We start from the raw sequence: 27,976 nt of genomic DNA, 5'->3' as shown, positions 1-27,976 counted from the left end.
TGCACGGTTTTAGAAAATCATACAAAATCGAAAACAAAATCCGTAAACTCTCAAAATTTAGGAAATGTGTCTAGTATGTTCACAAATTTTATTATGATTTTTAAAAGTCTCTAACTTATGTGAAAACGTTCCTAATCACAGACTGGTCCGGATTCATGTATGAAATGATAGGCAGTTTTGTATAAATCACCATAAATTGTGGAAAATTCATATGGAGATGTGCAAGTAGTCATTTTAAAGGCAAAATCCTAAAATCTTGCATACGAAACAATTTTGAAAGATATTAGGTTTAAGGAAGTCAAAACAGTCTGTGATTAGGACTCAACTTTTCTGTGAAAAGCTGATGTATGAGTTTGAGTGAAAATAAGGAGTGTTAACTTGTATTCCCCCCCCCCTCCTAAAACTTGAAGAAAACATAAAAATGTAGGGGTATGAACTCACCTTGTGTTATTTCTTTTTTGTGGACGATGAAGAAGGTGAAGTTCCAAGTCCTGAATACTTGGGGAAAACTTAGGAGTTCAAGGAATCTATGGACAACATGATGATTTTCGAGTAAGAATCCTGGTTGAGAACTCATTGAGTGATTAATATTCAAGATGATTGATGAAAGAATTACCAAGGTGAATGTTCATGAAATTTCTTCCTGGGGCTTGGTCGACTTCTAGAGATATGAAAGGGACAGGAAAAATGTATGTTGGGGGCTGCACTTGGGTTTTATAGTGAAGGTTGGAAATCCAAATGATTAGATTCGAGAAAGATAATCCGATGGAGTGTTGGTACAAAGATATGGATTTGCCTAGGTAATTGGAGAAATAATACCAATAGGTTGTCATAGAGTGGTTATGGGAAATAGGGCGTGTCATAAGTTTTTGGGTAAGTCAACCGTCCTTTGGATAAACTTTTTTTACAAATGATATGATGTGGTGCGATGTGTTTCTCTGGTCATGATTTAAGAGGGTGAGCCCTCGCTTATTGTGGCGTGACTTGATTCTAGCTGACTACAGAGGTGAGTCCGGAGTCGATTTGCCCAATCCAAAGTCAAATTGCTACATCTGGAGTCGAATAGCCAGGTCCGGAGTCGATGCGAAGATTCTGGGGTGCGTGGAGTCACCTGATTCCGGATTCATCATATTCCGAACTCAAATGGCTTCGGATCATGTAGGCTCTTTTGTTTTACGGGGTTTTTCTCCTAGTTTAGAGTCATGTTGTTGAGGCAAGGAGTCTCGATCTGAAAGTGGATCCGGACCGAAAGAGAGTTCCGGTCCGACAGAGAGTTCCAGACCGAAAAAGAGTTCCGGTCCGATAGAGAGTTCCGGACCGAAAGAGAGTTCCGGACCGAAAGAGAGTTCCGGACAGAAAGAGAGTTCCGGTCTGACAGAGAGTTCCGGACCAACAGAGAGTTCCGGTCCTAATATGGTTGTTCCTTAAGTAATTTCCCGTTTTGAATGGTTTTTGTCTAAGTTAAGGGTTGAGATGTCCTGGTTGATTATGAATAGTTAAGATAGGTTTTTGAGAGAGGCTTGGGAGAGATTTCACATACTTGGAGAGATTGAAATAGACCTTGTCGTAGGCCCTTATAAATGTTTTCCTTCGTAGATCAAAGGTCGTAGGTTTGGTTATATCTTATTTTGAGTGTTATGCACCCCAAAGGGTACATAATAGTGTCTTATAGAGTTGTTATTTCCCTCAAAATGATCAGGGTTTAGAATTTTTGAACACTTGAAACTTTCAAGTGTTACTTTGCATTAAGATTTCGAGTCATGCATTCATAATTATAAAGAAATCCCTACATATTAGCACTAGTTGAGTTGACCAGTTTGACTTTCATTGACTTTCTTTTGACTTTGACTTGACGAGAAGGTGACGGTTGTCACATCATCCCCCCGTTAAAAGGAATTTCGTCTCGAAATTAGCGTTTTGACTGGGACTTTAGGAGTTTGGGAAGAGATGTGGGTATTTTTGTTTCATTTGATCTTCGCGTTCCCAGGTGAACTCGGGTCCTCGCTTAGCGTTCCAGCGGACCTTCATTATAGGGATGCGACTTTGTTTCGTTCTCTTGATCTCTCGATCCATGATTTATACCGGTTATTTCACGAAGTGGATACTATCATTGACCTCGATTTCCTCGAGTGGGATCACAAGAGTCTCATCGGAAAGACACTTCTTTAAATTTGACACGTGGAAGGTAGGGTGTACGTTGTTAAGCTCTTGAGGTAGTCGGAGTTTGTATGCCACCGGGCCAAACCTGGCAAGGATTTCGAACGGTCCGATGCACCTTGGATTTAGTTTACCAAGTCTACCAAAACGTGTTGATCCTTTCCATGGTGAGACCTTCAGTAGTACCCGGTCCCCAACCTGGAATTCCAATGGTTTGCGCCGCTTATCGGAGTAGCTCTTTTGTCGATCTCGAGATGCTTTCAGTCTCTCTCGGATTTGTACGGATCTTTTATGTAGTCTCCCTTATGATCTTAGGGCCAGTGAGTGTGCTATTAGGGACTTTCCCCTTTGCTAACTGTGTATCTCCCACTTCAGCCCAGCACAGTGGTGATATGCACTTGCGGCCATAAAGAGCTTCGAATGTGTAAGTTCCTAAAATGCTTGTGTATTTATCAGATCCGTTTGATGGTGCGGAATCCCAATCAAACGGATAATTTCAGATCAAATAGAAGAGAAGGAGAAGAAGAATAATATGAATCTCAATGTATTGATGAATATAATGATGATCCGGATACAAGAGATTCACACACACTAACACACCTGTTCTTCTCTCTCTCTAGTCTATGTCTCACACGTTCATCACTCTCTACTCCTCACCCCTAACACTTACACATATACAAGGGGAACATGGGCCGGAGAACATGGACCGTAAATGGGTTTACGACCGTAAACCTGTTTACGGCTGTAAACACCCACTGACCGTAAATCTGACCGTAAACTCATAAAATATTACAGAAAAATACATTTGCCTAGAAAAGTAAAGTATAAACCATATTTTTGACCCAAAAATCTCCCCCTTGGTTTATAGCTTTCTTTTCTTAAATGACTCAACAAGCCCCCCCCCCCCCTAAAAAGTACCTGGCTTTTCTTGTTAATCTTCAGTTGGAGATTGGCTTCAGCATTTATCTTCGATGACTTCACAGCTTCAAGATGAACTTGATGAATCTTCAGTAAATGACTTCATCTTGAGCAGTTGGGCATTTCTTCAGAATTTGACATTTAACGCACATTGGGTGAGGAGGCTTCTTGTAGAGATTCTTGAAAATTTGTGCTTTCAGCTTGAGAATCTTCAGAGAGAACTTTAGAGAGAACAAATCTTCTGGATCACTTCAGCAGGTTTAAGATAGCAGCAGACTGATTGAGGAGGCTTCAATGCAATCCGTCACATAATCTTCAATTTTTGCTTCACCTTGCTTCTGGGGTTGAAGGATTGAATGTTGAAAGAATAAGCTTCATTTCTTGCTCCTTTGAATGACAATTCTTCGATGATCACGGATGAAGCCTTGGCTCAGAAAATCTTCAATACAGTCTCACCGAGTCTTATCTATACCTGAAATCACTTTTCCAGACAAAACAAAACTAAAAGAAAACTTAAAATAGAAACAAAACATAAATAACACTATTTTTTCTATTTTTAATTTTCTGATTTTTGTTTGATTTTTTTTGAAATTTTCTGATTTTTCTTTGATTTTTGAATTTTTTTATGTTATTAATCCTCCCCCTAAATTTGTGCATAAAGGAAAACTATGAACAAATTTAACAAAAAGAAAAATATTTGGGATCAAAGTTGTGAGACAGCCTGAACTTGTTTATCAGTACCTTCACTTTCATGAATAGATATGGTCAATTGCCGGTATTGTGGTCCACTTAAACACGAAAAATTTGTGACAATTTTGAACAGACTAATAATGACATGACATTTTGATTATATATTCTTAGATATATTTCCTAGGGACCATTTAGCTGATGACGACTAGGGATATTGTTGTCCACCTAAATTGAGCAGCGAGATCTACAGACAATCTATATGTGTTCGATTCTTAATTGTACTAGAACGTGTTTCCTGCTTCCTGATATGCTCTAGCCATCAAGGACTTCCAAAATCCTCCTTACACCGTGTGAGCAGACAATTATTAAGAGAGAGAGTAGATTTAAAGTGCATATGCTGTACATCCAGGTCGGATTTCTTCCAATCACGCAAAGGATGAAACATATGACTAACTAAAGTTTTTATAGGGATTGAGAAGATAATGATGCATATACTGTGTACCAGGTCGGATTTTGAGTCACGCAAAGGAGACCGTATATGGCTAACAGATAGAAAGAATTTGATAGATAGGAGGTGCATAGAAATAGAGTTACATATGTTGCAATCCAGGTCGGATCTTCCGATCACGCAGAGGAGGCAACATATGACTGACAGATAGAAAGAAAGAAAATAATTTCCTACATACCTACTTTATCAAAACCCCCAGTCTCCCTATCAGAACCAGAATTAAGGACATAAGTCCGTACATCCAGGAAAATTCGAACCACTATTCTAGATGCGTATTAATTTAGTGTATCCCTTAGGTTCTCGTGTCTATCTCACTGCTCAATCTACCTGAGCATCGTGTGGTCAGTCCAAACAATCCTATCTAAATCTACACTGTCAAATCCTTTGTATTTTAGGTCCTCGACTTCCCTTTTTAGCAAATCATTATGTTCACGAAGAATTTTAATCGTATCTTCACAAGATGGAGTACATGAAACTTCATTGACCGGGATGTTTGCCGAAATCATTGTTTCTCCACATTTCAAAGCATCAAGCTCTTCAATTACATCAGCTATACTAAGACGATTGAGATCTTTTGTCTTTTTGACGACAACTATGTTCATATCCCACGATTTCGGAAGTGAATTCAGTAGCTTTTTGTTTATCTCAAATTTGGTCAAAAAGACCCAAGATATATTCATCTCAGTAGTGAGAGTGGTGAATCGCTGTAGCTGAGCCTTCAGGGTTTCTCCGGGAATATAATTGAACATGTTGAAGTTTTGTCTTAACATCTCCTGACGATTCTCTTTCATGTCTTCAATTCCCTTGTTGACCTCAAAAGCCATTAAAAGCACAACTCGAAGCTAAAATAAAACATAAACGTCAAACTAAAATTTAAAAATGCCCTTTGACTATAAACCTCAAACTCAACCTTAAAAGTCAAATTTAAAAAGTCAAACCGAAAAGCTAAATTTGAAAATTTAAAAATTAAACGAAAAAGTCAAAGTTTAACGTCAAGGGTCAAACTTGAAAGTCAAAGTCAAAATTCTTGAAGACAAAAGTCAAAAATTAAAAACTATTATTTATTTATTATTATTATTATTATTATTATTATTATTATTATTATTATTTATTTATTTATTTATTTAATTTTTTTTATATATATTTTGGATGAAAAACAAATTTAAAATTAAAAGAAATTGAGTTTTTGGGTTAAAAGTGTCAAATTGGCGAAATTGGAACCGAGAATTAGGTGTTATGAATTAAGTTTCGAAGGAAAGACACAAAGGATTGGGTAGCCGAGTTGGTAACTCGCGGATTTGTTGAACTAGAGGTCGCGGGTTCTATCCCCGACACCCTCAAAATCGTTCCTTATTTTTATTAAGGCGCTGCTGTTTGCGAGGCCGAAAACCCTATTGGGCCGTAAACCGGAGAGGGCCGTAATCTCGGACCGCAAACTCCGGGGCCGTAAACTCCGAAAACCCTAGCCGTAAACGTTGTCGCCGCCGCCGACCGTAAACTGTTTCCAGCAGTAAACTCCGGCCGTAAACCTTCAACAGATTTGCGAAAAAACGACATTTTTGACCCTTTTTTGTTCCAAAACTCGATTTAAACCTCGTTTTTATGAAAATGCAAAGAAGAAACCTCCCTTAATTTTCAGAGATGTATCCAAAAACGCAAAAATATTTTGAAAATAAGATAAAATATGCTTCAGATCTGACAAAATTGACTAATACAATCCAAGCTCTAATACCAATTGTTAGTCCCCAAAATGTCTGTGTATCAATCAGATTCGTTTGATGGTGCGGAATCCCAATCAAACGGATGATATCAATTGTAAGTCCCCAAAATGCCAATTGTAAGTCCCCAAAATGCCCGTGTATCAACCAAAAATCCAAAAACAATAAAAATTTCAAAAATCCAAAAACAATAAAAAATTCAGAAAATTAAAAATATTGCTGATAGTCTTGTTTGCAGGTGTTGTGACGGGAAATGAAATTAGCAAGTGATAATGGGCAATCTGAATCTACGTAACGTACCTAAGTTGAATTGTCTGCGATCTGTGCTCGATGCGCTGGTAGGCACGAAAGATTTTAATTGGACTTGACTAGGAAGAGTTAAAACTTAAGTAATTCAAGGACTTGACAAACATTGACCTAGTTAGATCTGTTTAGCCTGACAATACAACTCTCAGATAGGTTGAGCAGGGAGATATACACGGCAATATACTTGTAACACTATAAAACCCGTATCTAGAACTGTGGATTCACTTTTCCTCGATGTGCGGATTCTGTCCTTAATTCCGGTTGGATGGGATGACTGGGGAATTCCGATAAATTAGGTCTGTAGAAGGTTATTTTCTTTCTTTCTGTCTGTTAGTCATATGTTGCCTCCTCTGCGTGATCGAGAGATCCGACCTAGACTGTAAAACATGCAATTCTATCTCTCTGCATCTTCTCTCTATGCAATTCTTTCTATCTGTTAGCCATATACTATCTCCTTTGCGTGACTCAAAATCCGACCTGGTACACAGTATATGCATCATTCTCTTCTCAATCCCTCTAAAAACTTCAGTTAGTCATATGTTTCATCCTTTGCATGAGTGGAAGAGATCTGACCTGGATGTATAGCATATGCATTCTAAATCTATCTTCTCTCTTAATAATTGTCTGCTCACCCGGTGTAAGGAGTATTCTGGAAGTCCTTGATGGCTGAAGCATATCAGGAAGCGGGAAACACGTTCTAGTACAATTAAAATTGAACACATACAGATTGTCTGTAGATCTCGCTGCTCAATTTAGGTGGACAACAATATCCCTGGTTGTCGTTAGCTAAATGGTCCTTAAGAAATTTACTTAAGGATAAGGGCTAAAAATGTCATGTTATTGGTAAATTGTCCAAAATTATGTCACAAATGTTTCGTGTTTAAGTGGACCACAATATTGGTGATTGATCAGACGAAGACGTGAAAATAAGGGTACCGACAAGTGGAATAAGGCTGCCCAACAACTTTGAACCCAACTTCACAAATTTATTCTCAGTAATTAAATTTTCAAGTTGTATATTTTATTTGGTGTTATTTCTATTTATTTTATTTTTATTTTTATTTTTATTAACTATTAAAATCTAATAATTATTTTTAATTTTAATTTTGCAGAATTAATTTAATTTAATTTTATTTTATTATATTTTTAATTTTAGTTTTAATATTAATCCTCAAAAAGATTTGTTTTTAAATTTTTTGAAAAATATTGGACTGTGTTGGACTCTGCCTTACACTGTGTGGACATTAGGTAAAGGGAATCTAGGTATAAAAGGTGTTTATAGCCGGAATCCTTCTCATTTTGTTTTGATTTCGGCCGCAAATTCTCCCACCCTCTCTCTCTCTCCTCGAAAAAAAAAGTATCGATTCTTGCAAAATTACTCCGATAGCTTTGAAGGTATCTCGTTTCCGACCATGAATATGCATTTCGTTCAGTGATTTGATGATTTTTGAGCCTGAAATCGACGAAAAACGACATGTCGGAGTATACGGTCGAAGCTTACGGCCGTGAAGAGTTTGCGGCAGTAAACTCCGTTTGCGGCCATTAGCATACGGTCACGGGTTTACGGCCGTAAACCCTCGTTGACCGCAAACTCTGACTTTGACCTAATATTTAATTTTAAAAATTTATTAATTCATTTTAGGGTCAAAATTAAATCACTTAAAATTTTAATTGCTCATTTTTCTCTCTTGTCTTACTTGGTATGTTTTAGTGTAGATAACATGACAGCTTTAAAATTTGCAGATATGCATAACCTGGCGATGGTTCTTGCTGACCCTCCGGTGGCTCATCAGGATTTTAAATCAATGATTCACGGATTGCAAGAATGTTGCTTGGCCTCTGCCATTACAATGAACACTGCTGTCTATCAGAAAATCATTCGTCAGTTCTGGCAGACTGCCAAAATGACACGGGACGATAATGGAGCTATCACTGTGGATGAGATCGTTCAGGGATGCAAGATTGTTATCGATGAGACCTTTGTGAGAGAGACTCTGTTGATCAACGACCTTCCGACCTTTCCCACAGAGATTGGTAATGGTGATACTCAAAGAATTCTAAGGAAGATGGGTACGAGGGTGATACTCCACCAACAATGAAGAAACTCCTGCCACTCTATTGGAGATTTCTAGCCCATGTGTTCGTGAGCTGCATCTCCGGTAGAAGGTCCGGTGCTGATGAGAGATATCTTTGAGAAACACTGGTGCTGTTGTTTCTCTCGCTGCGAGGATCGGCTTCAACTTTTCTAGGTTTATCCTGGACGAGTTTGTGGTCAACATTAATGCCACTACTCGGGATACTTTTCTAATGTACCCTCGGTTCGTTCAACTCTTCATCAATAAGCAATTTCCTGATTTGGTAAAGGATGGAGATACTCTCGATATGAAGTCTTTGGCCCCCCCACACGATTGGGCTCATTAAACAAAACCGCAGGGGGAAGGTGGTCTTTCAAGGGTTGTATCCGTTGGTCAAGTTCGGACGATTTGCTGAGCCAAACGAAGCAACAGAGTCACATGGATCTTCGGACAAGATCTCTTCAGATCATACTTCATCGGAAAAGGTGATCTCAGAAGGAGATGTGGTCACCGTATCGGATCAAGAAGGAGAAGAGACTACTACTCCTGCTGTGTCAGTTGCAGAGGAGCATAACCTACAAAATGTCCAAGTTGAAGGAGATTATAATGAAGGGTCCTCTAAGAACACTGTTGAGCTTAATCAATTTGAGGATCTTGATCTCAAAGGTTTCGACAGAGATGAGATTCCAACGAATTTTGGAACTAATGATGATGTTTTGTCAAACGTCAACCTCAACTCGTTGCAAGATAATCTCAGTGATGTTGCTTACACGGCAATGGAGAGTAGGGAATCGGAAGACGCTCCCGAGTCAACTCCCATTACTACAGAACAAGTGGATGTCTCTACAACTCCAATGGTGACAGTGTCAGGGATTCCTCCCATTGACATTGCTTCACCTACATCTGAGCCACTTTAGGGTGATTTCTCAACCGACCAGACTTTGCAGCCTCCGTATAAAACAAGACGAGGAGATTCTAGGTTCGAGAATCTGGAGTCTAGCTTGTCTTAGAGCTTTCCTTTTACTCCAACTACCACTCATGCTATTGTGACTTTAGAACCTTTACGTGAAGTCCCTAGCACATTCCTTGAAGCCGGTGGGTCTTCTATTCCACCGGGATTCTCTCCTCCAAGAACTGATCTTGATGCAGCTTCTATGCGTTTGGCCCAGCATCTTGCTCAAGAACAAGTTGTTGCACCTTCTTCTAAGGGAAAAGGAATTGTTTTTTAGTGAACGTCAGCCATGAGAAGATGACCCTGTGATCGATGAACTCCAGAAAAGAGTGAGTGTGCTAGATCAGAGAAACATCGAGCTAAGGATTCGTGTTGAAGATCTCTTGAGTGAGAATATGAATTTGAAGATTCAAGTTTCTGATCTCCAAGAAGATAAAGCAATCAATTCCATGCAAATCTCTGAGCTCCAAGATCATTTCAATCTTTTGAACTCCAGCTACTCTAATCTCAAAAAGAAGCTTGAAGACAATTTTGGTGATAAGTATAAGACATTCGCAGATGAGCATATAATCGATCTTCACTCTCAAGCTCATCCCATTGCTGTGCCAACTGCTCAGACTTCTCTAGTGGTAAATCGTTTTGAAGAAGAACCTGTTCATGTTCCACATATTTCAGAGATCATTCGAGATAAACAAGAGAAAGCTGCCAAGAAGGGACAAATCTTGTTCAAGAGGAGTTTCGATAAGAATGCACCAGGAAATCAATCCAAAATCACTATTACGGATCTCGAAGCCGTAAGGTTTAGAGACACGTATGGTGATCGCTCAGATATCATATCTTGGGGTTTTCATGATCCCCTGAAAATGTGGATTGTTCGCAAAAAGAGCGGCAATACGGAGCTTTACAAGGATTATCATGATTTTAACTCTTGGACCAGGGTGGATCTTTCAGAGCTATCTCAATCTCCGTTCTCAAACTCGACGGATAATCAGCAAGCAACTAACTTCTAGCACTTTTTGGAAGATCAAGTAAAGAAGGGTTTTCCGGCTATGAAGACTCCTGAATATGTGATAATGGATCATCCTGACGTTATTGATCCCAAAACTGGTAATCCGCTCTAGGTGGTGATGTGGCCTGCTACAAATCAGGTCAAACAAATTCCCATGCTTCAAGATTACTCGGATGGATCTCTAAGCTCTATGCTATATCGAGTGTTAGATGAAACCACATCATACGTTGTCATCAAACTAAAGGAGGGGTGCATTCGTTTGTATGACAGAAGGGATTTGTTCCAGTTTAAAAAATAGGACATTCATCATTTGAGCCACTTTCAAATTCAGGTTGCTGAGGAGATATTTGAGTCTGCCGCGAAAGAATACACCACTATGGTTGCTGAGATCATAAATAAGCGGATGTGGAATGGAGCTATCGGGCTGGATGATGTGATGATCGTGGACAAAGATTGACTTCAAGCTAGCACCAAACCAATGGGGAGATTGAAGGGTCTAATTAGTGATTTGGTCTAGGCTTTCCATGTAATAGGTTCTTTTGAGTCAATTGATAGCTTTTGGTAGATTGTGTATAGTTTACGGCTCGACAATGAGTTTACGGCCGTAAGCCTGTTTACGGCCATAAACCCAAGGCCGACCCAGGTCCAATATATATAGAGGTGTGCTAGGTCTTTTGTCAATTGTTAATACCTCAGAGTTCACGGCTGCTGTAACCACAAGTTGTACCAGACATCATTCCTAATATAAAAGCGTGTGAAAGCTTATTCATTCTCTATTCTACTTGTTCTTTATTTCTAAATGATTGTATTTGCTATTTGATCACTGGTAAGATCCGTTTCAGGACCTTACAGAATGGCATGACTTTGATGCTAGTATGATAGTTATTATTGTAAGAGAATTCAATAAGTGGTAAGTGGGTATCCCACGCTTTACCAAAGTCAATAACACAATCTCTTAGCATATCCTCAAAGGTTTGAATAGTTCTTTCACTATGCCCGTCGGTTTGTGGGTGGTAGGCCATACTCATGTCTAGCATGGTCCCTAGAGATTTCTGTAAGGACTGCCAAAACCATGAAGTGAATCTACTAACTCTGCTAGAGATAATGGATATCAGCACACCATATAATCGTACAATTTCCTTGATGTACGTCCGGGTCAATTTTTCCATCTTATCGGTCTCCTTTATAGGCAGGAAGTGTGTGGATTTGGTCAGTCTATCGACAATTACCCAAATGGTATCAAGACCACCCGCTGTCTTAGGCAGTTTGGTCATGAAGTCCACGGTTACTCGTTCCCACTTCTATTCGGGTATCTCAGGTTGTTGTAGTAGACCCGAAGGCTTTTGGTATTCTACCTTAACTTTAGCGCAAGTTAGACACTTGTTCACGTAGGTAGCAATTTCGACTTTCAAGTTCGGCCTCCAGTAGTGTTTCTTCAGGTCCAGGTACATCTTGTACGATTCGGGATGTACAGAGTATCGAGTTTTGTGCTTTTCGTTCAGGATGACGTCCCTAAACCCGCCGAATTTCGGTGTCCAAATTCGGTTCATGAGATATCGAGCTCTGTCTTCCTTGACTTCTAGATTCTTATCCATTCCTCTTAATGCCACATCTGCCACATTCTTAGGCTTCAAATCTTCCAGCTGGGCCTCCATGATCTGTACGGATAGGTGCGAATTGATTGTCGTGGTTAATTACTTTACTCGGCGACCCGAGTATTCTTTTCGACTTAAGGCGTCAACTACCACAATGGCTTTACCTGGGTGATAACGTATCTCACACTCGTAATCATTCAACAATTCTACCCATCGTCTCTGCCTCATGTTGAGCTCTTTTTGATTGAGGATGTGCTGAAGGCTTTTGTGGTCGGTAAAGATAGTACACTTTGTTCCGTAAAGGTAGTGTCTCCAGATCTTTAGGGCAAATACTACTGCTCCCTGTTCGAGGTCATGTGTGGCGTAATTGACCTCGTGCGTCTTTAGTTGCCTTGATGCGTAGGAAATGACCTTTCCTCGTTGCATTACCACACATCCAAGGCCCTGGTTTGATGCGTCACAATAGACCACAAAGTCTTCGGTCCCTTCTTTAGGGATAAAATCGGGGCACTGCACAAGGCCTGTTTTAACGTTTGGAAGGCGATTTCTTGTTTCTCTCCCCAGGTGAAGGTCACACTCTTTTGGGTTAGGGCGGTAAACGGTTTGGCAATCTTGGAGAAGTTTTGGATGAACCTTCGGTAGTAGCCAGAGAGGCCTAAGAATTGGCAGATTTCTGTAGGCGTCCTTGGTGCTGACCAATTCTCGATCGCTTTGATTTTGGAGGGATCCACGTGTATCCCTTTTTCACTAACCACATGACCGAGGAAGTCTACTTCTCGGATCCAAAATTCGCACTTTGAAAATTTTGCATATAATTTTTCCACCCTTAGCGTCTCCAATACCTGTCGTAGATGTTGGCTATGCTCTTCCTTACTCCTCGAGTAGACCAAGATATCGTCTATGAAGACAATCACGAACTTGTCTAGGTAAGGCCGACACATGCGGTTCATTAGATCCATGAATATTGCGGGTGCGTTTGTTAATCCAAAGGGCATTACCACAAACTCGTAGTGACCGTACCGAGTTCTGAATGTCGTTTAGGGATATCCTTCTCCTGAATCCGTAGTTGATGGTATCCCGATCTGAGATCGATCTTTGAAAAGTAAGATGTGCATTGGAGTTGATCAAATAGGTCATCGATTCGGGGTAAAAGGTACCGGTTCTTGATGGTAAGTTTATTTAGCTCACGGTAGTTGGTGCACATTCGAAATGATCCATCTTTCTTTTTCACAAACAGAACTGGCGCTCCCCAAGGTGAGAAGCTGGGTCTAATGAATCCTTTGCTCAACAGTTCGTTCAGTTGGCTGGATAGTTCTTGCATCTCGGCTGGCGCTAGGCGGTAAGGCGTTTTGGCTACGGGGGTAGCTCCAGGGATTAAGTCGATTCGAAATTCGACTTGTCGTGCAGGTGGAACTCTGGGAAGGTCTTCCAAAAACACGTTCGAGAAGTTACAGACCTCCAGAATGTCCTTGATGTTCTTCACCTCGTGTTTCTTATCCACTACGTGGGCTAAGAAGGTGTGGTATTCCTTGCGGAGATAATTTTGCTCTTTGGCGTAAGAGATGATTTGAAGGTTTGTACTAGGTTTGTCACCGTAGACGACAAGGGTTTCGCCACTCGGCAGATTTAGGCGTACGGCCCTTTCGTAACACATAATTTTAGCATGATTTGAGCTTAACCAATCCATACCAATGATGATGTCAAAACTTTTGATCGAAACTGGCAATAGATCGATTTTAAATGGGTGGTTGTCTAGAGTGAGGGTACACCCTAAGTATATGTCGTTAGTGCTTTCTATTTTTCCATTAGCCATTTCTACAACGTATGTATCTTTTAGTGATTGGGGGTTTTCTTTTAATAATTTTTTGAACTTGTGACTAACAAAACTCCTCTCTGCTCCATTATCGAATAATATGCATGCATATGAGTTATTGAGAAGAAACTTACCGGTAACCACTGTGGGATCATCCCTTGCTTCCTCCTGTCCTAAGGTCAAAATCCTTTCGACACCGCTGGTGCTTGCGTTTTTAGCTTTTGGGAAGTTCCTCTTGTAATGCCCAGTTTCGCCGCAGCTATAACAAGCTTGGCTTGCCCCAGCATTAGCGACCGGGTTGGCTTGCTGGGAAGACGCCCTGCAAAAACGGGTGGTATGCCCCTTTTTTGTTATAGTTTTTGCAGTGCATTTCCCGACAAGGTCCATTATGGTGAAAGTTGCACTTGGGAAGGGTTCCAGCATATTGCCTTGGTGGTGTTGGGGTGGAAGGAGTAGTAGGAGCATGGATGGTAACAATTTGTTGCTTCTTGGCGGGGTCCTGCGTCAGTTGCTTCTTTTTAGTGTTCCATAACTTCCTCTTGCTGCTTCCTCCTTTGGCTTGATCGGAGGTGGTCGTCGCATTGACATGGCTTGCCTGATGATCGATGAGTTGCTGTGCCAACTCTTTGGTACTGTCGAAGGTGGTTGGCCTTGAGGCCAACACACTATTTTGAATATGGGAAGATAGTCCCCAGAGGTATCGTTCCACCTTCTTGCTTTCCGGAGTGACCATCGTCAGATAGAGGAGTGCTAGATCATTGAATCGGGTAGTGGAAGTTGTAAGGTCAGAGCCCGTCATCTTGAGACTCCACATTTCTTGCTCTGACTTTTGCACTTCACCCCTTGGGCAATACTCCTTCAGCATCATAGTTTTCAAGTCTTCCCAACTTATCGAATTAGCCATGACGAGTGTCAGGGATTTAACATGGCCGTTCCACCAAGTAAGGGCCCTATCGGTGAATGTAAAAGCTGCGAATTTAACTTTGCTTGCTTTGGGGCACGCACAAATCTCGAAAACGGATTCGGTATTCTCGAACCACTGCATCAAAGCGATGACGCCCCCGCTTCCGTTGAAGGAATTGGGTTTTCCATTCGTGAAGTCCTTGTAGGAACATTCCCTCGAACGCCCTTGGCTATCTCCTTGAGTAGAATTATTAGTACCGCTTCCTGCTCTCTTGGCTCCGTCAGTGCTAATTTGAGACATAGCAGCCGCAACTGCGGCCGTAACCGCAGCCTGAAACATAACAGGGTCATACTGAGGGGGCGACGGTGGTGGATTTGTTTGTATTCCACCAGTGCGTCTTGCAGATCTACGGGGTGGCATCTTTCTATCATAAAATTTTAAGGACGAAACGAGTATAAGTCTTTTAGTAATGGTTATAAGTCGAGTGTCGTAGAACTAGATTATTGGTTTCAAGTATAGTATCTCCCGACTTTCGGATGTCTACGAGCAATTCATAATAGTAGTTTATGTAAGTAAACTTATGAATTTTTGTAGTGATGACTCGAATGGACTTTTGTGTTTCTTGTTCCATGCCTGATCCACTCCTAAGACTACTTGACGTACACTAGTTGTGTGAAATTAAAATTTAATAAATCGTTGAACCCGATGAGTCTGTCCTAGGTTCACAACCATATAAGAAACAGGTCCTAAGGCGGACTCACCATTTCTAAGTCGATCATCCCTTAATTACGCATAACTTCGAAGTACTCTTTAGGAATCTTAGAGTTATCATTGGCAAATTGTTTGTAGTATCGAGTTATGAGATCTAACGCCAATATCCAAATAAAACAAAATGCATGCAAATTTTATTGATGTAATTCTTGTACATATAGATAGGAAAATTTGACCTCAAAGTAGGTCTACATTACATAAACTTAACGGGAAAATTTTGGCAGCACCACTACCCTCCGAATACTTAGTCGTAGGTCAAACATATAAATGAAGAAAAGAGTAGCGCTAATGCATACTCATGGACCTAACCTACGGAGGGAGGTAAGGAGTGCATCGCTCCTCATGGGGAGTGTTTGATGTTCCGAACCTTAGGTTCCGCGATCTGGCGCTGTACATCGTTCAAACGACTCTCAAGAGCGTCCTGATTTCCTCGAAACTTTCCAATCTCAGCCAGAGATCCGTCCAGCTCCCTCCGGAGAGTCTCAGTGTGGTTTCGGGTCTGATCATAGTCCTTATCCAGTCGTCGAAGTCTTGCTGTGTTGAATTGGGAGATCGCGTTAGTCGTTAGGAGTTGGTCGTATGTGGTTCGGAGTTGGGCACCTTGGCATCCGATGCGGCGTATTACAACAGGGAGACTCCTATCAGTCGGACCTTCCCATTCAAGGTTGAGGAACTCCCCATTTGGTCCGAAGGGAGGTTGTTAACCTTGTTCTTGGCTCCAGCGCCCTATGGTCTCGGCCCATTGGGGCGTCGGGCCCTGGAATTGTGGTCCGGGCGTTGGCATAGGAGGCGGGTTGTACACTTCAGTTTCTCCTTCGGAATCCTCGTCCATGTCTTCCTCTCCTTCCGATCCCTCTAGGTCCTCCTCTGGATCTTCCTCCGGTTCTTCTTCAAATTCTTCCTCCGAATCTTCCTTTATCCAACCTCCATTTCCTTGGTTCAGAGAGTAAGGGTCTCCAGGTAGGTGATGTTGGATCAAAAATATGGTTTATACTTTGCTTTTCTGGGCAATTGTATTTTTCTATAATATTTTTGGAGTTTACGGTTGAGTTTACGGCCGTAAACAGCTTACCGCCGTAAACTGTCGCACCCCAAAACCAAGAACGGCGGAAACATTCCGGGGTGGAGGACGTCATGTGAAGCATCATAACAATGTAAAGTAGTAAACAAGCAAAAACATCATCCATTGCATTAAAAGTAAAGTTTTAATACATGTGTGTTCTTTCATAATGTACAACAATAAAATGAATAATCAAAATAAGACGAGTCTTGTCTGTGCTCCGTCTTCTCAAAATTTGGCCATCGTACCTATCTTACTGATGACCTGAGAATACAAGTAATTTTGAAAGCGAGTATCAACTTTAAAGCTGGTGAATTCATAAGTATTTAGGTGTTATTGTCTTGTTTTGGAATGCTGTTATGAATGTCATTCAAATCTTTAAATGGAACGGTTGATATAAGTATGAAAAACCCTAGAAAATCCCATGTTTCCTACTAGTATGAAATGTAGTCTTCTACCAAGACCCGAATGTTTTGTTATGACAATGTAGTCTTCTACCAAGACCCGAATGTTTTGTTATGACAATGTAGTCTTGTACCAAGACCCGAATGTTTTGTTATGATAGTGTAGTCTTCTACCAAGACCCGAATGTTTTTGTAAGTAAAAATGATAGCTTTTCCTTTCTATTGACTAGTACCAAAAGTACTTAGTCTAACTCCTCGTTTATGTGAATGTATCACAAAATAAAGTAAATAGGAAAATGTACTAATGTAAGTGTTATCACTGGGTACTAGGACTAACACAACATCGCAATAAGCGAAATATATAACCTAATGAACATCCGAAGATTGTCCAAAAAAAGTACTAATGTAAGTGTTATCACTGGGTACTAGGATTAACACAACATCGCAATAAGCGAAAGGTATAACCTAATGAACATTCGAAGATTATCCAGAAAAAGTACTAATGTAAGTGTTATCACTGGGTACTAGGAGTAACACAACATCGCAATAAGCGAAAGGTATAACCTAATGAACATCCGAAGATTGTCCACTCATCCTCTGTAGCAACAGCAGGGTGGAGAGAGGGTTAGTCCTGAAATCGATCTACCTAGTATACGTATTAACCTTAGACCTCCATAGATGGTCATCAACCACTGGTGCTAATCAGTTGGGATTCGGAATGGTTAGTCCCGCCTAGATATCCCGTTGAACTGGGATATGAAAGATAATTTACACAGAAAGTTCTAATAAATCATCCTCGCAAGCCGAGATACAAGTATTCATGTAAGCGTGTTCATGCATCATCTAAGCATACGTAAACGTACTCATGTATCAGGTAAGTATATGTATATGTACTCATGTATCAGGTAATGTACTGGTATAGACTCATGAATGAACTGAGTCTTCTGTGATTCCTTGTAATAGGAATAATGTTTGGTTTCTTCTAACTATCCCTATGATAATTAACTGGAAAGTAATTGGTTGTTTCAAGTAGATTTATACACCCTCTTACACTAGGGTGTGGGAAACTGAACAAAGGATGAAAACTATAACATCAATACATATATAAGAACATATGCGTATAAGTGTAGTTTTGCTTAAGAAGGTAAAAATAATGGTTTCACAAGTTATCTAAGAGTTTTGAACAATAATTAAGAGTGACTTGATGTCATTTTAATAAACATTTCAAAACTAATACTTTTGTTATCAAGGTATTTTAAGATAAAAAACCATTTCATGCATCACATTTTGTAGTATGTGAAATCTACTGGATGAAAACACCGTTATAAAATACATATGAGTGATTTAATAACATGTTGTTTTCTACTTGTAAACCCATTTACGGCCCATGTTATCTGGCCCATATTCTCATGTATATATATAGGTGTCAGGGTGAGGAGTAGAGAATGATGAACACGAAGAGAGTTTACGGCCAGAGAGACAGAAGAACTAGTGTGTGTTAGTGTGTGTGTGAATCTCTTGTCTCCGGATGATCATTCTATTCATTAATACATTGAGATTCATCATTATTCTTCTTCTCCTTCTCTTCTATTTGATCTTACATCATCCGTTTAATTGGGATTCGGCACCATCAAACGGATATGAATGATACACAGGCAAATTGGGGACTTACGATTGGTATTAGAGCCAACTTGTATCAGTCAATTTTGTCAGATTTGGGGCATTATTTGATCTTATTTTCGAAATATTTTTGCGTTTTTGGATAGATCTCGCAAAAATAAGGGGGGTTTGTTCTTCGTGTTTTTCATAAAAAAGAGTTTTTGATCGAGTTTTGGAGCAAAAAAGTCGAAAAAGTGGTGTTTTTGGTTGTCATCAGCGAGGGGGTGGCGGCCAGCAGCTAGGGTTTCCGAAGTGTTTGCGGTCCGAGGAGTTCACGGCCTCGGTTTGCGGTCCGAAGAGTTCACGGCTGGTCCGAGCTTGCGGTCTTCGGTTTACGGGTCCGAGCTTGCGGTCTTCGGTTTACCGGCTCGCACCTCGGCCTCGCAAGAAGCAGTCTTCGCAGCGTTTATTAAAAAAGAAAAAAAGGGGCGGACGTATTCGGAGGAGCTGGGGTTCGAACTCACGACCTCAAAATCATAACCTCAGCGCGCTTAACAAACTTAGCCATCCAACACCTTGTGTCTTACCTTCGAATTTTTAAACTTAACATCTCATTCTCGCATCCAAGTTTCGAAATTTGACAAAAACAGCCCAAAAATCAATTTCTTTTTATTTTAAAATTCCATTTTCAACCCAAAATTTTTAGTTTTTATTTTTTGATTTTATTTTTAACTTTTGACTTTTATTTTTGACTTTTTACTTTAAAATTTTGACTTTGACTTTTAAGTGTGACCTTTGACTTTAAACTTTGACTTTTTCGTTTAACTTTTAAATTTTCAAATTTAGCTTTTCGGTTTGACTTTCAAGTTTGACTTTTTAAATTTGACTTTTAGGTTTTATTTTAAGTTCTAGTTGTGCTTTTAATAGTTTTTGAAGTTTACGAGGAAATTAAAAACATGAAAGAGAGTTGTCAAGATATGTTAAGACAAAACTTCAACATGTTCGATTATATCTCTGGAGAAACCCTCGAAACTCAGTTGCAGCGATTTACTACACTCACTACTGAGATGAATATAGCTGGGATCTTCTTGTCCAAATCTGAGATAAACAAAAAGCTATTGAATTCACTTCCGAAATTGTGGGATATGAACGTGGCCATCATCAAGAAGACAAAAGATCTTAATCATCTTAGTCTTGCTGATATAATTCAAAAACTCGATGCTTTGAAGTGTAGAGAAACAAAGAGTTCTGAAAACATTCCGTTCACTAAAGTTACATGTACTCTAGCTTGTGAAGCCACGATTAAATTTCTTCGGGAACAAATTGATTTATTTAAAAGAGAATTTGAGGACCTGAGATATGAAGGATATCAACTCAGGAAAGGACAGAAACCCCTGAAGGCTGAATTAGAAGCAAAAACCAAAGACTTTAGGAAGCTTCAGGAAGAGTATAACAACAAGTGTGAAAATTATGACTATATTAACACTTGCTGCTGTAACTGAAGAGCTTGATGCATTGAAAATTAAGTGTGGAAAAACAGACGTTAGTTTCAAAAATTATACTGCGTCAAGTCAGACAGTCGAGTCCTTATATGAAACCCAATTAAAATTCAAAGAAAATCAAAACAAGGGTCTAGGGTATGATAGTATACCTCCTCCTTATAATCATAACTACACATCCATCCCTATGACACATGAAGAAATTGCCAGGGAGGCACATCTTAAATATGGAAAACCAGCTGGATTTGTGTCAGGAGGTATTCAGGTTGAAGATACTAATGTTGCTACTTCATGTGCAAGTAAAGTAGCAGAAGATGAGAACAAGGAGAACACTACTGAACAAACCGATGACTCCTTGAACGCAGAATATGTTGCTTTGAATTCTGTTACTCCTAACAAACTTGCCATTGAGAAATATAGGCCACCAATTCCAGCGAAACAGAGTGCCTCCTGCAAGTGTGCATGTGGGAACAACAAGAGACAAGGAAAGGATACGCCACCAGGGGCAGGAAGAAACAACTTCACAGTGAAGAAAAAGACATGTTTTCACTGTGGAACACCTGGTGATATTGCCTAAAACTGTCCAAATCGCACATACATTCCCTATTACGCACAAGCCTGGCAGAACGCGCCAAGAGGGAGATACTCCAAAAGATACCCCTCGAGATCACGATCAGACATTGACGACTGGAATGCCAAGAAGGCCAAGAATTCAACTCCCAAGGCCAAGAATCAAACTCCCAAGGCCAAGAATCAAACCCATAAGGCCAAGAATCTGAATCCCAAGGGCAAGAAGGGAATGCCGGCCAAGAAGCCAAATCTAAGAGATGCTCCTGTGAAGCCAAAATCAAAGTCATCTTAAAGGCCGACATCAAGATCAAAAGCAAGTACTGAGCCACCCATCAGATCGAACAAGAAATGGGTTAAACCCGAATATAGATGGGTTCCAAAGGTGAAAACTCCCAACTCTTTTAATGACTCTAATATTTCTACATCTTCTGTTTTTGATAAGCAGGATATGTCGTGGGAGAGAGTATCGTGCGTTGATGACAAAGGTCGACCCAGTTTCAAAATGGACTGGGTTCCAAAGACCAACTGATCCCGCTCTGTGTCAGAGCAGCTATGGAGGCATATCATCAGACTTCGGTTTATTGGTAGTGGCTACTCCTGGCATATGATTGGGGACATCTCTCAACTGTACAACACTCAGAACATTATTTGAGAGTATGTGTCCTTTGCGGGAAGGGAAGAAAGGAAGGTATCACTCATGGGGTTAGTGGTTAACAATATGAGGAATTTTCGGATTTGTTCTAAGATTACGTGTGCTATTCTCAAACCTTCTGAATGTAGATTCAATCGGTGAATTACGGTTTGCGTTTTCTTCTCTATTCTCCTGAGTTTTTCTTAAGCTGATTCGCTTGAAAGACTAATTTTTGTTTTAGGATAGTTTAAATTTGCGCATTTATTTTCGTTTCTCTCCTATGCACAAATTTAGGGGGAGAAAACAAAACAAAACAAAAATTAGAATATTAAAAAAAATCCAAAAACATTACAAATTTAAAAAAAAAAATATATGGTGTAAATGAAATGTGTTTGAGGGAGATGTTTTGGGAAATGAAATTAGCAAGTGATAACGGGCAATCTGAATCGGCGTAACGTACCTAAGTTGAATCGTCTACGCTCTCTGTTCGATGCGCTGGTAGGATTGAAAGTTTTTAAATGGACTTGACTAGGGAGAGTTGAACCTAATGAATTTAAGGACTTGACAAACTTTGACCTAGTTAGATCCGTTTAACCTGATGTCATGACGCTCGGATAAGTTGAGCAGGGAGATATACATGGGAATCTACCGATCGCATTAAATAACCCGTACTTAGAACTGTGGTTTAACTTTTCCTCTATGTGCGGATTCTGTCCTTAATTCCGGTTGGATGGGGTGACTGGTAAATTCCGATAAATTAGGTCTGTAGAGTATCATTTTGTTTCTCTCCGTCTATTAGTCATATGTTGTCTCCTTTGCGTGACTTCCAATCCGACCTGGTACACAACATATGCAACTCTATTTCTCTGCAGGCTATATAAGTGAAATACTTCTTATCTATTAGCCATATGCTGTCTCCTTTGTGTGACTTCTAATCCGACCTGGTACACAGCATATGCAACCTTCTACTTCTCAACCCCTCTGAAACAATAAGTAATAGAATTCTGAATCTATCCTCTCTCTAAATGGTTGTCTGCTCACCCGATGTTAGGAGTACTCTGGAAGTTTTTGATGGTTGGGGCATATCAGGAAGCGGGAAACATGTTCTAGTACACTTAAAATTGAACACATATAGATTGTCTGTAGATCTTGCTGCTCGATTTAGATGGACAACAATATCCCTGGTTGTAGTCAGTTAAATGGTCTTCAGAAAAGTTTATTTAAGAATTAGGGTCAATCATGATAATAAAGTTACAATTAGATATATGCATGTATCATGTCATTGGTAATTTGTCCAAAAGTGTCACAAAATTTTCGTGTTTAAGCGGACCACAATACTGGCGATCGACCAGACAAAGATGTGAATATGAAAGGTACCGACAAGTGGATAAAGGCTGTCTAAAAACTTTGATCCCAAATCACTCTTAAAGTTAGATATCATTTTTATTTTTATTAAATTTCTCATAGTTTCTTATAATTTAAATATTAGGTGTCACACCCCCAAACCAGAACGGCGGAAACGTTCGGGGGTGGAGGACGTCATATTCAGTATCATAACAGTTCATAGAAAGGAAAGTACACACCACCATACATATAAAGAGGTTTTAAAAATGTTTACATAATTGTATTCATTACATGTTCAAAAGATAAATACATAAACATCTTTCAAAAGAAGTAATTAACGCCAGCACGTTAATCCCCAAAAGTTGATTTCCAAACCTGCTTAGCGGTTCCCTGAGAATACAAGTTATTTCAATGAGAAAGTGTCAACAATTAAGTTGGTGAGTTCATAAGTGGTTTAGAAAATTTGTATGCCATTCCAAATTGAGAGTATGTTTTTGAAGAAAATCCCTTATTTTCTAATAAAAGTGTGAAATGCATGAGAATATTTGTATTAAATAATGTAGATAGTTGAATCAAAAAAATCCCTTATTTTCCTATTAGTTGTTTGTTTTGTATACAGGAAAATCCCATATTTTCCTAAAGTAATAGTTAGCCTAATGTCCCAGACTAAAAACCGAAAGCAAATGACATGCTTTAGAAGGTTGAAGCATAGATTTATATAATAAAACCTATTAGAAGATTTCAGTTTGGTAGATGAAGAATAGTTTTAATAGCTACTCATTCATCAATCAGAAGTACTATAATAATTGTATATCCGATGAGTTTTATAACCATACTAAACATAATATGCCTGTAGCGACGTTCTTCAGGCATCGTAGCGTTATGACAAACTGTCACCCCAAAGGACGGACTGTAGCCAACACTCAGGGCGCGGGATCATGACTTCCTGTATAGATCTATACACATTTGACACGTTCTCCGAACGGGAGACTCTGGTTATAGACAGGACTTGTAGCGGTACCTTTTAGCAAAAAGGTATTATTTGAAGACATACACGTCTCACGGATTCTCAACTAAGTCTGTATTAAAGTAGTAGTTTTGTATGCAAAGTTTATCCTTTTTCACAATGTTTGACAAAGCATAAATCATAAGTTCTTTGAATGCATAACATGATTTATTAAAGAATGTTACCCTTGATATGATGTATTTGTATGTAAACGTATAAATAAAACATTATTTCTATTTATAAAACATATTGTATCCCAAGAGGGTAAAGCTGTGTTGTGAGGTGTTTTGCATGATGACGACTTCATAAGATAGTTAAAACAACAGTATGAAAAGTATAGCAAAAGATCGATGTTTCACACGAATTTTAATCGTGTGTTTACTTGTATTCCCCCATTAATAGTGTTTAAAAAGCATTTAAAGTGTGGTTGTAGGGGTATGAACTCACCTGAAGGTTTGAAGAAAGCGAGATAGAAACCGGGCATAATTTCGTCTCGGGAAACGGATTTCCTCGGGATTCTCGGTAATCTCGGGAGTAAAAACGACCTTCGGGACTTGAGCAAAATGACCGGGGCTTCGGGTTAGAACGGTCATGGAAAACGAGGCAAAACGCAAGAGAAACGAGAGGAAATGAGCAAGTTTTCCTGGAACCCTCGCATCCCTTTTATAGGGGCTGAGAGGCCTCGGTACGCAGGACGTACGGGCGTACGCGGGGCGTACCCGTGCGTCATGGATGACCGAGTCCTCGACTGCCTCGGATTTCGGATGGGACAATGCTACTTCGCATAGACCGGGACGTGGACGATCCGAGGCCTAGGCCTTGAGTATGCGAGGTGAGACTACGCTCTATAACTTTCGTTTAGACTCCGTCGGCAAATTTTGAAATTATTTTTATTATTTATTTTTAAAAAGGGTCGTGTTTAAGGAATTTCTTTAGAAATTCACAACTTCTTTCCCTGACGTCGGTTTTTGCCAGACTTTTTACTGCTGAATTACCATTGTCAAGACCTTCGATTCTCGTTTAGGTTATTCCGGCCAAAAGTCGCTCGATCTCCGATTCGAGTTTTTAGCTGTGTGCTGCTAAGCCGAACTTGGAAAAATCATAACTTCAATATACGAAGTCGGATTTGGGCTTTCTTTTTACGTACGATCACGGTTTAAAGACATATATCACAGTAGGTAATTAAATAGAAACTTTTTGGACATTTTATTTTCGAAGTTAATTTCATTATCACAAAAGTGGTTACAATAATTGACTTTTCAGGTCATTACATAGAGTTGAAATATCGGGTTGTCACATCATCCCCCCGTTAGAGGGAATTTCGTCTCGAAATTAAATACAAAAGATAAGTTTTAGGGGCTGTGGAAAAGATGCGAATACTTCTGTTGCATCTGATCTTCTCGTTCCCATGTGAATTCAGGTCCTCGCTTAGCGTTCCAGCGAACCTTTACTATTGGTATTCGACTCTGCTTAGTTCGTTTAATTTCTCTATCCATGATCTTGACGGGTTCTTCCACAAAGTTAAGGTTTTCGTTAAGTTTGATTTCTTCGAGTGGAATTACTAGTGTTTCGTCGGACAAACACTTTTTCAGGTTCGATACGTGGAATACTGGATGTACTTTATTAAGCTCGATTGGAAGTTGGAGTTTGTAAGCCACTGGACCAATTCTTGAAATGATTTCGAAGGGTCCAATGTACCGAGGATTTAGTTTCCCACGCTTTCCAAAGCGTATCATGCCCTTCCAGGGTGAGACCTTTAGCAGTACATGGTCTCCAATTTGAAATTCCAAGGGTTTTCGTCTTTTGTTGGCATAACTCTTTTGCCTATCCCTTGAGGATTTCAGTCGTTCTCGTATTTGAACGATCTTTTCAGTCGTTTCTCTGATGATCTCCGGACCAGTGAGGGTGCTATCAGGGACTAGACCTTTTACCAACTGTGTGTCGCCTACTTCCGTCCAGCACAGAGGTGACCTGCACTTACGGCCGTAAAGGGCTTCAAATGGGGCAGTCTTGATACTAGTATGATAACTATTGTTATAAGAGAACTCGACTAAGGGTAAGTGAACATCCCACGCTTTACCAAAGTCGATTACACATGCTCGCAACATGTCTTCCAAGGCTTGGATCGTTCTCTCACTCTGTCCATCAGTTTGTGGGTGGTATGTTGTACTCATATCCAACCTCCTTCCCATGGATTTTTGCAATGATTGCCAGAACCTAGAAGTGAATCTGCTGTCTATATCTGAGATGATAGACATCGGCACTCCATGAAGTCGTACGATCTCCCAGATGTAGGTTCTCGATAGTTTTCCATCTTATCAGTTTCCTTTATCGGTAAGAAATGAGCGGACTTGGTTAGTCTGTCGACGATCACCCAAATAGTATCTTGGCCACCCTGAGTTTTGGGCAGTTTCGTTATGAAGTCCATGGAAATCTGTTCCCATTTCCACTCAGGTATTTCAGGTTGATGGAGTAGACCTGAGGGTTTTTGGTGTTCTATTTTTATCTTGGCGCAAGTAAAACACTTGCTCACATAGGTAGCAATATCTGCTTTCATGTTTGGCCACCAGTAGAGTTGCTTGAGATCTAGATACATCTTATCTGACCCTGGGTGCACGGAGTATGGAGTCTTGTGTGCTTCGCTCATAACTACGTCTCTGAACCCACCAAACTTGGGTGTCCAGATTCGGTTCATGAGGTAGCATACTCTGTCACTCTTGATTTCTAGGTTCTTGTCCATCCCCCTAAGGGTCTCACCTGTCACGTTTTTGGGTTTCAAGGCCTCTATTTGAGCCTACTTGACTTGCGCTGACAGGTGCGAATGGATCGACATGGTTAATGACTTCACTCTCTGACTAGAGTACTCCTTACGACTAAGGGCATCGGCCACGACGTTTGCCTTTCCGGGATGATAGCGAATCTCACATTCGTAGTCGTTGAGCAATTCAACCCAACGTCGCTGTCTCATGTTTAACTCCTTCTGGTAGAAGATGTGTTGAAGGCTCTTGTGGTCTGTAAAGATGGTGCACTTGGTCCCGTATAGGTAGTGCCTCCAGATTTTCAGAGCGAAGACCACTGCTCCAAGTTCTAGATCGTGAGTGGTGTAATTGACTTCATGCGTTTTCAGTTGTCGCGAGGCATATGCAATAACCTTTCCTCTCTGCATTAGTACACAGCCCAGCCCTTGCTTCGAAGCATCGCAATAAACCACAAAATCTTCGGTCCCCTCTGGAAGAGAAAGAATGGGCGCACTGCAAAGGGCCTGTTTCAGGGTTTGAAATGCAGCATCTTGTTTTTCTCCCCAGTTGTAGGTCACCCCTTTCTGAGTTAAGGCGGTAAGAGGCTTTGCAATGCTGTAGAAGTTCTGAATGAACCTTCGATAATAACCAGCAAGACCTAGAAACTGGCGAATCTCTGTTGGTGTAGTTGGTGCAAACCAATTTTTGATAGCCTTGATTTTTGATGGGTCCACGTGGATTCCTTCCTTGCTGACCACATGACCGAGGAAGTCCACCCTTCTAATCCAAAACTCGCATTTCGAGAACTTTGCATAGAGTCTCTCAGTTCGTAACGTCTCTAAGACTTGTCTCAGATGTTGACTATGCTCTTCTTTATTCTTTGAATAAATGAGTATGTCGTCTATGAATACTATCACAAATTTATCCAAGAATGGACGACATACCCGATTCATTAGGTCCATGAATACGGACGGGGCATTGGTTAGTCTGAACGGCATCACTACAAACTCGTAATGTCCGTATCTCATTCGGAAGGCCGTCTTGGGAACATCACTCTCTAGGACTCGCAGCTGGTGATATCCTGACCTCAGATCGATCTTGGAGAAGTAGTTGGCTCCTTGGAGTTGGTCGAATAAGTCGTCGATTCGGGGTAAGGGATAACGGTTCTTGATGGTAAGTTTGTTGAGTCCTCGATAGTCGATGCACATCCGGAATGATCCATCCTTCTTTTTCACGAATAATACGGGTGCTCCCCAAGGCGAGAAGCTCGGCCTGATGAATCCTTTTCCGAGTAGCTCATTCAGTTGGCTGGATAGCTCTTGCTTCTCCGTCGGGGCTAACCGATAGGGTGCTTTGGCTACTGGGGTAGCTCCGGGAACCAGGTCGATTCTAAACTCGACTTGTCTCGCAGGTGGTATTCCTGGAAGGTCCTCGGGAAAAACGTTGAGAAAATCGCATACGTCAAGCACATTCTTGACGTCCTGGACTTCGCGTTTCACATCCACGACATGTGCCAGAAACGCGTGATACTCCTTGCGTAGGTACTTCTGAGCTTGGATGTTTGAGATGATACGAAGAGTGGTACTAGGTTTGTCACCCAAGACAAGGAAAGTTTCGCCGGTTGGCAGATTAAGGCGAACGGCCTTATCGTAACATAAAATGTCAGCATGATGAGAACTCAGCCAATCCATGCCAATGATGACATCGGA

General features: G+C 40.3%; 1 protein-coding gene across 1 annotated transcript; it reads right to left on the bottom strand.

The window, feature by feature from the left end:
- Positions 1–11,634: 11,634 nt before the first annotated feature.
- Positions 11,635–15,065, bottom strand: LOC145076070 (uncharacterized). Its single transcript, XM_079022079.1, has 4 exons — positions 14,146–15,065; positions 13,876–14,060; positions 12,079–12,092; positions 11,635–11,991 (listed from the first exon to the last, which is right to left on the bottom strand). The coding sequence occupies exons 1-4, from the start codon at positions 15,063–15,065 to the stop codon at positions 11,635–11,637; spliced, it is 1,476 nt and encodes a 491-aa protein (XP_078878205.1).
- Between the last annotated feature and the right edge of the window lie 12,911 nt (positions 15,066–27,976).

Source organism: Lactuca serriola, chromosome 9, assembly GCF_051521515.1.
Source record: "Lactuca serriola cultivar US96UC23 chromosome 9, Lser_US96UC23_V15, whole genome shotgun sequence".
Lineage (NCBI taxonomy): Eukaryota > Viridiplantae > Streptophyta > Magnoliopsida > Asterales > Asteraceae > Lactuca > Lactuca serriola.
The sequence above is the reverse complement of the archived record's forward strand: the minus strand, read 5'-3'. Positions and strand labels throughout refer to the sequence as shown.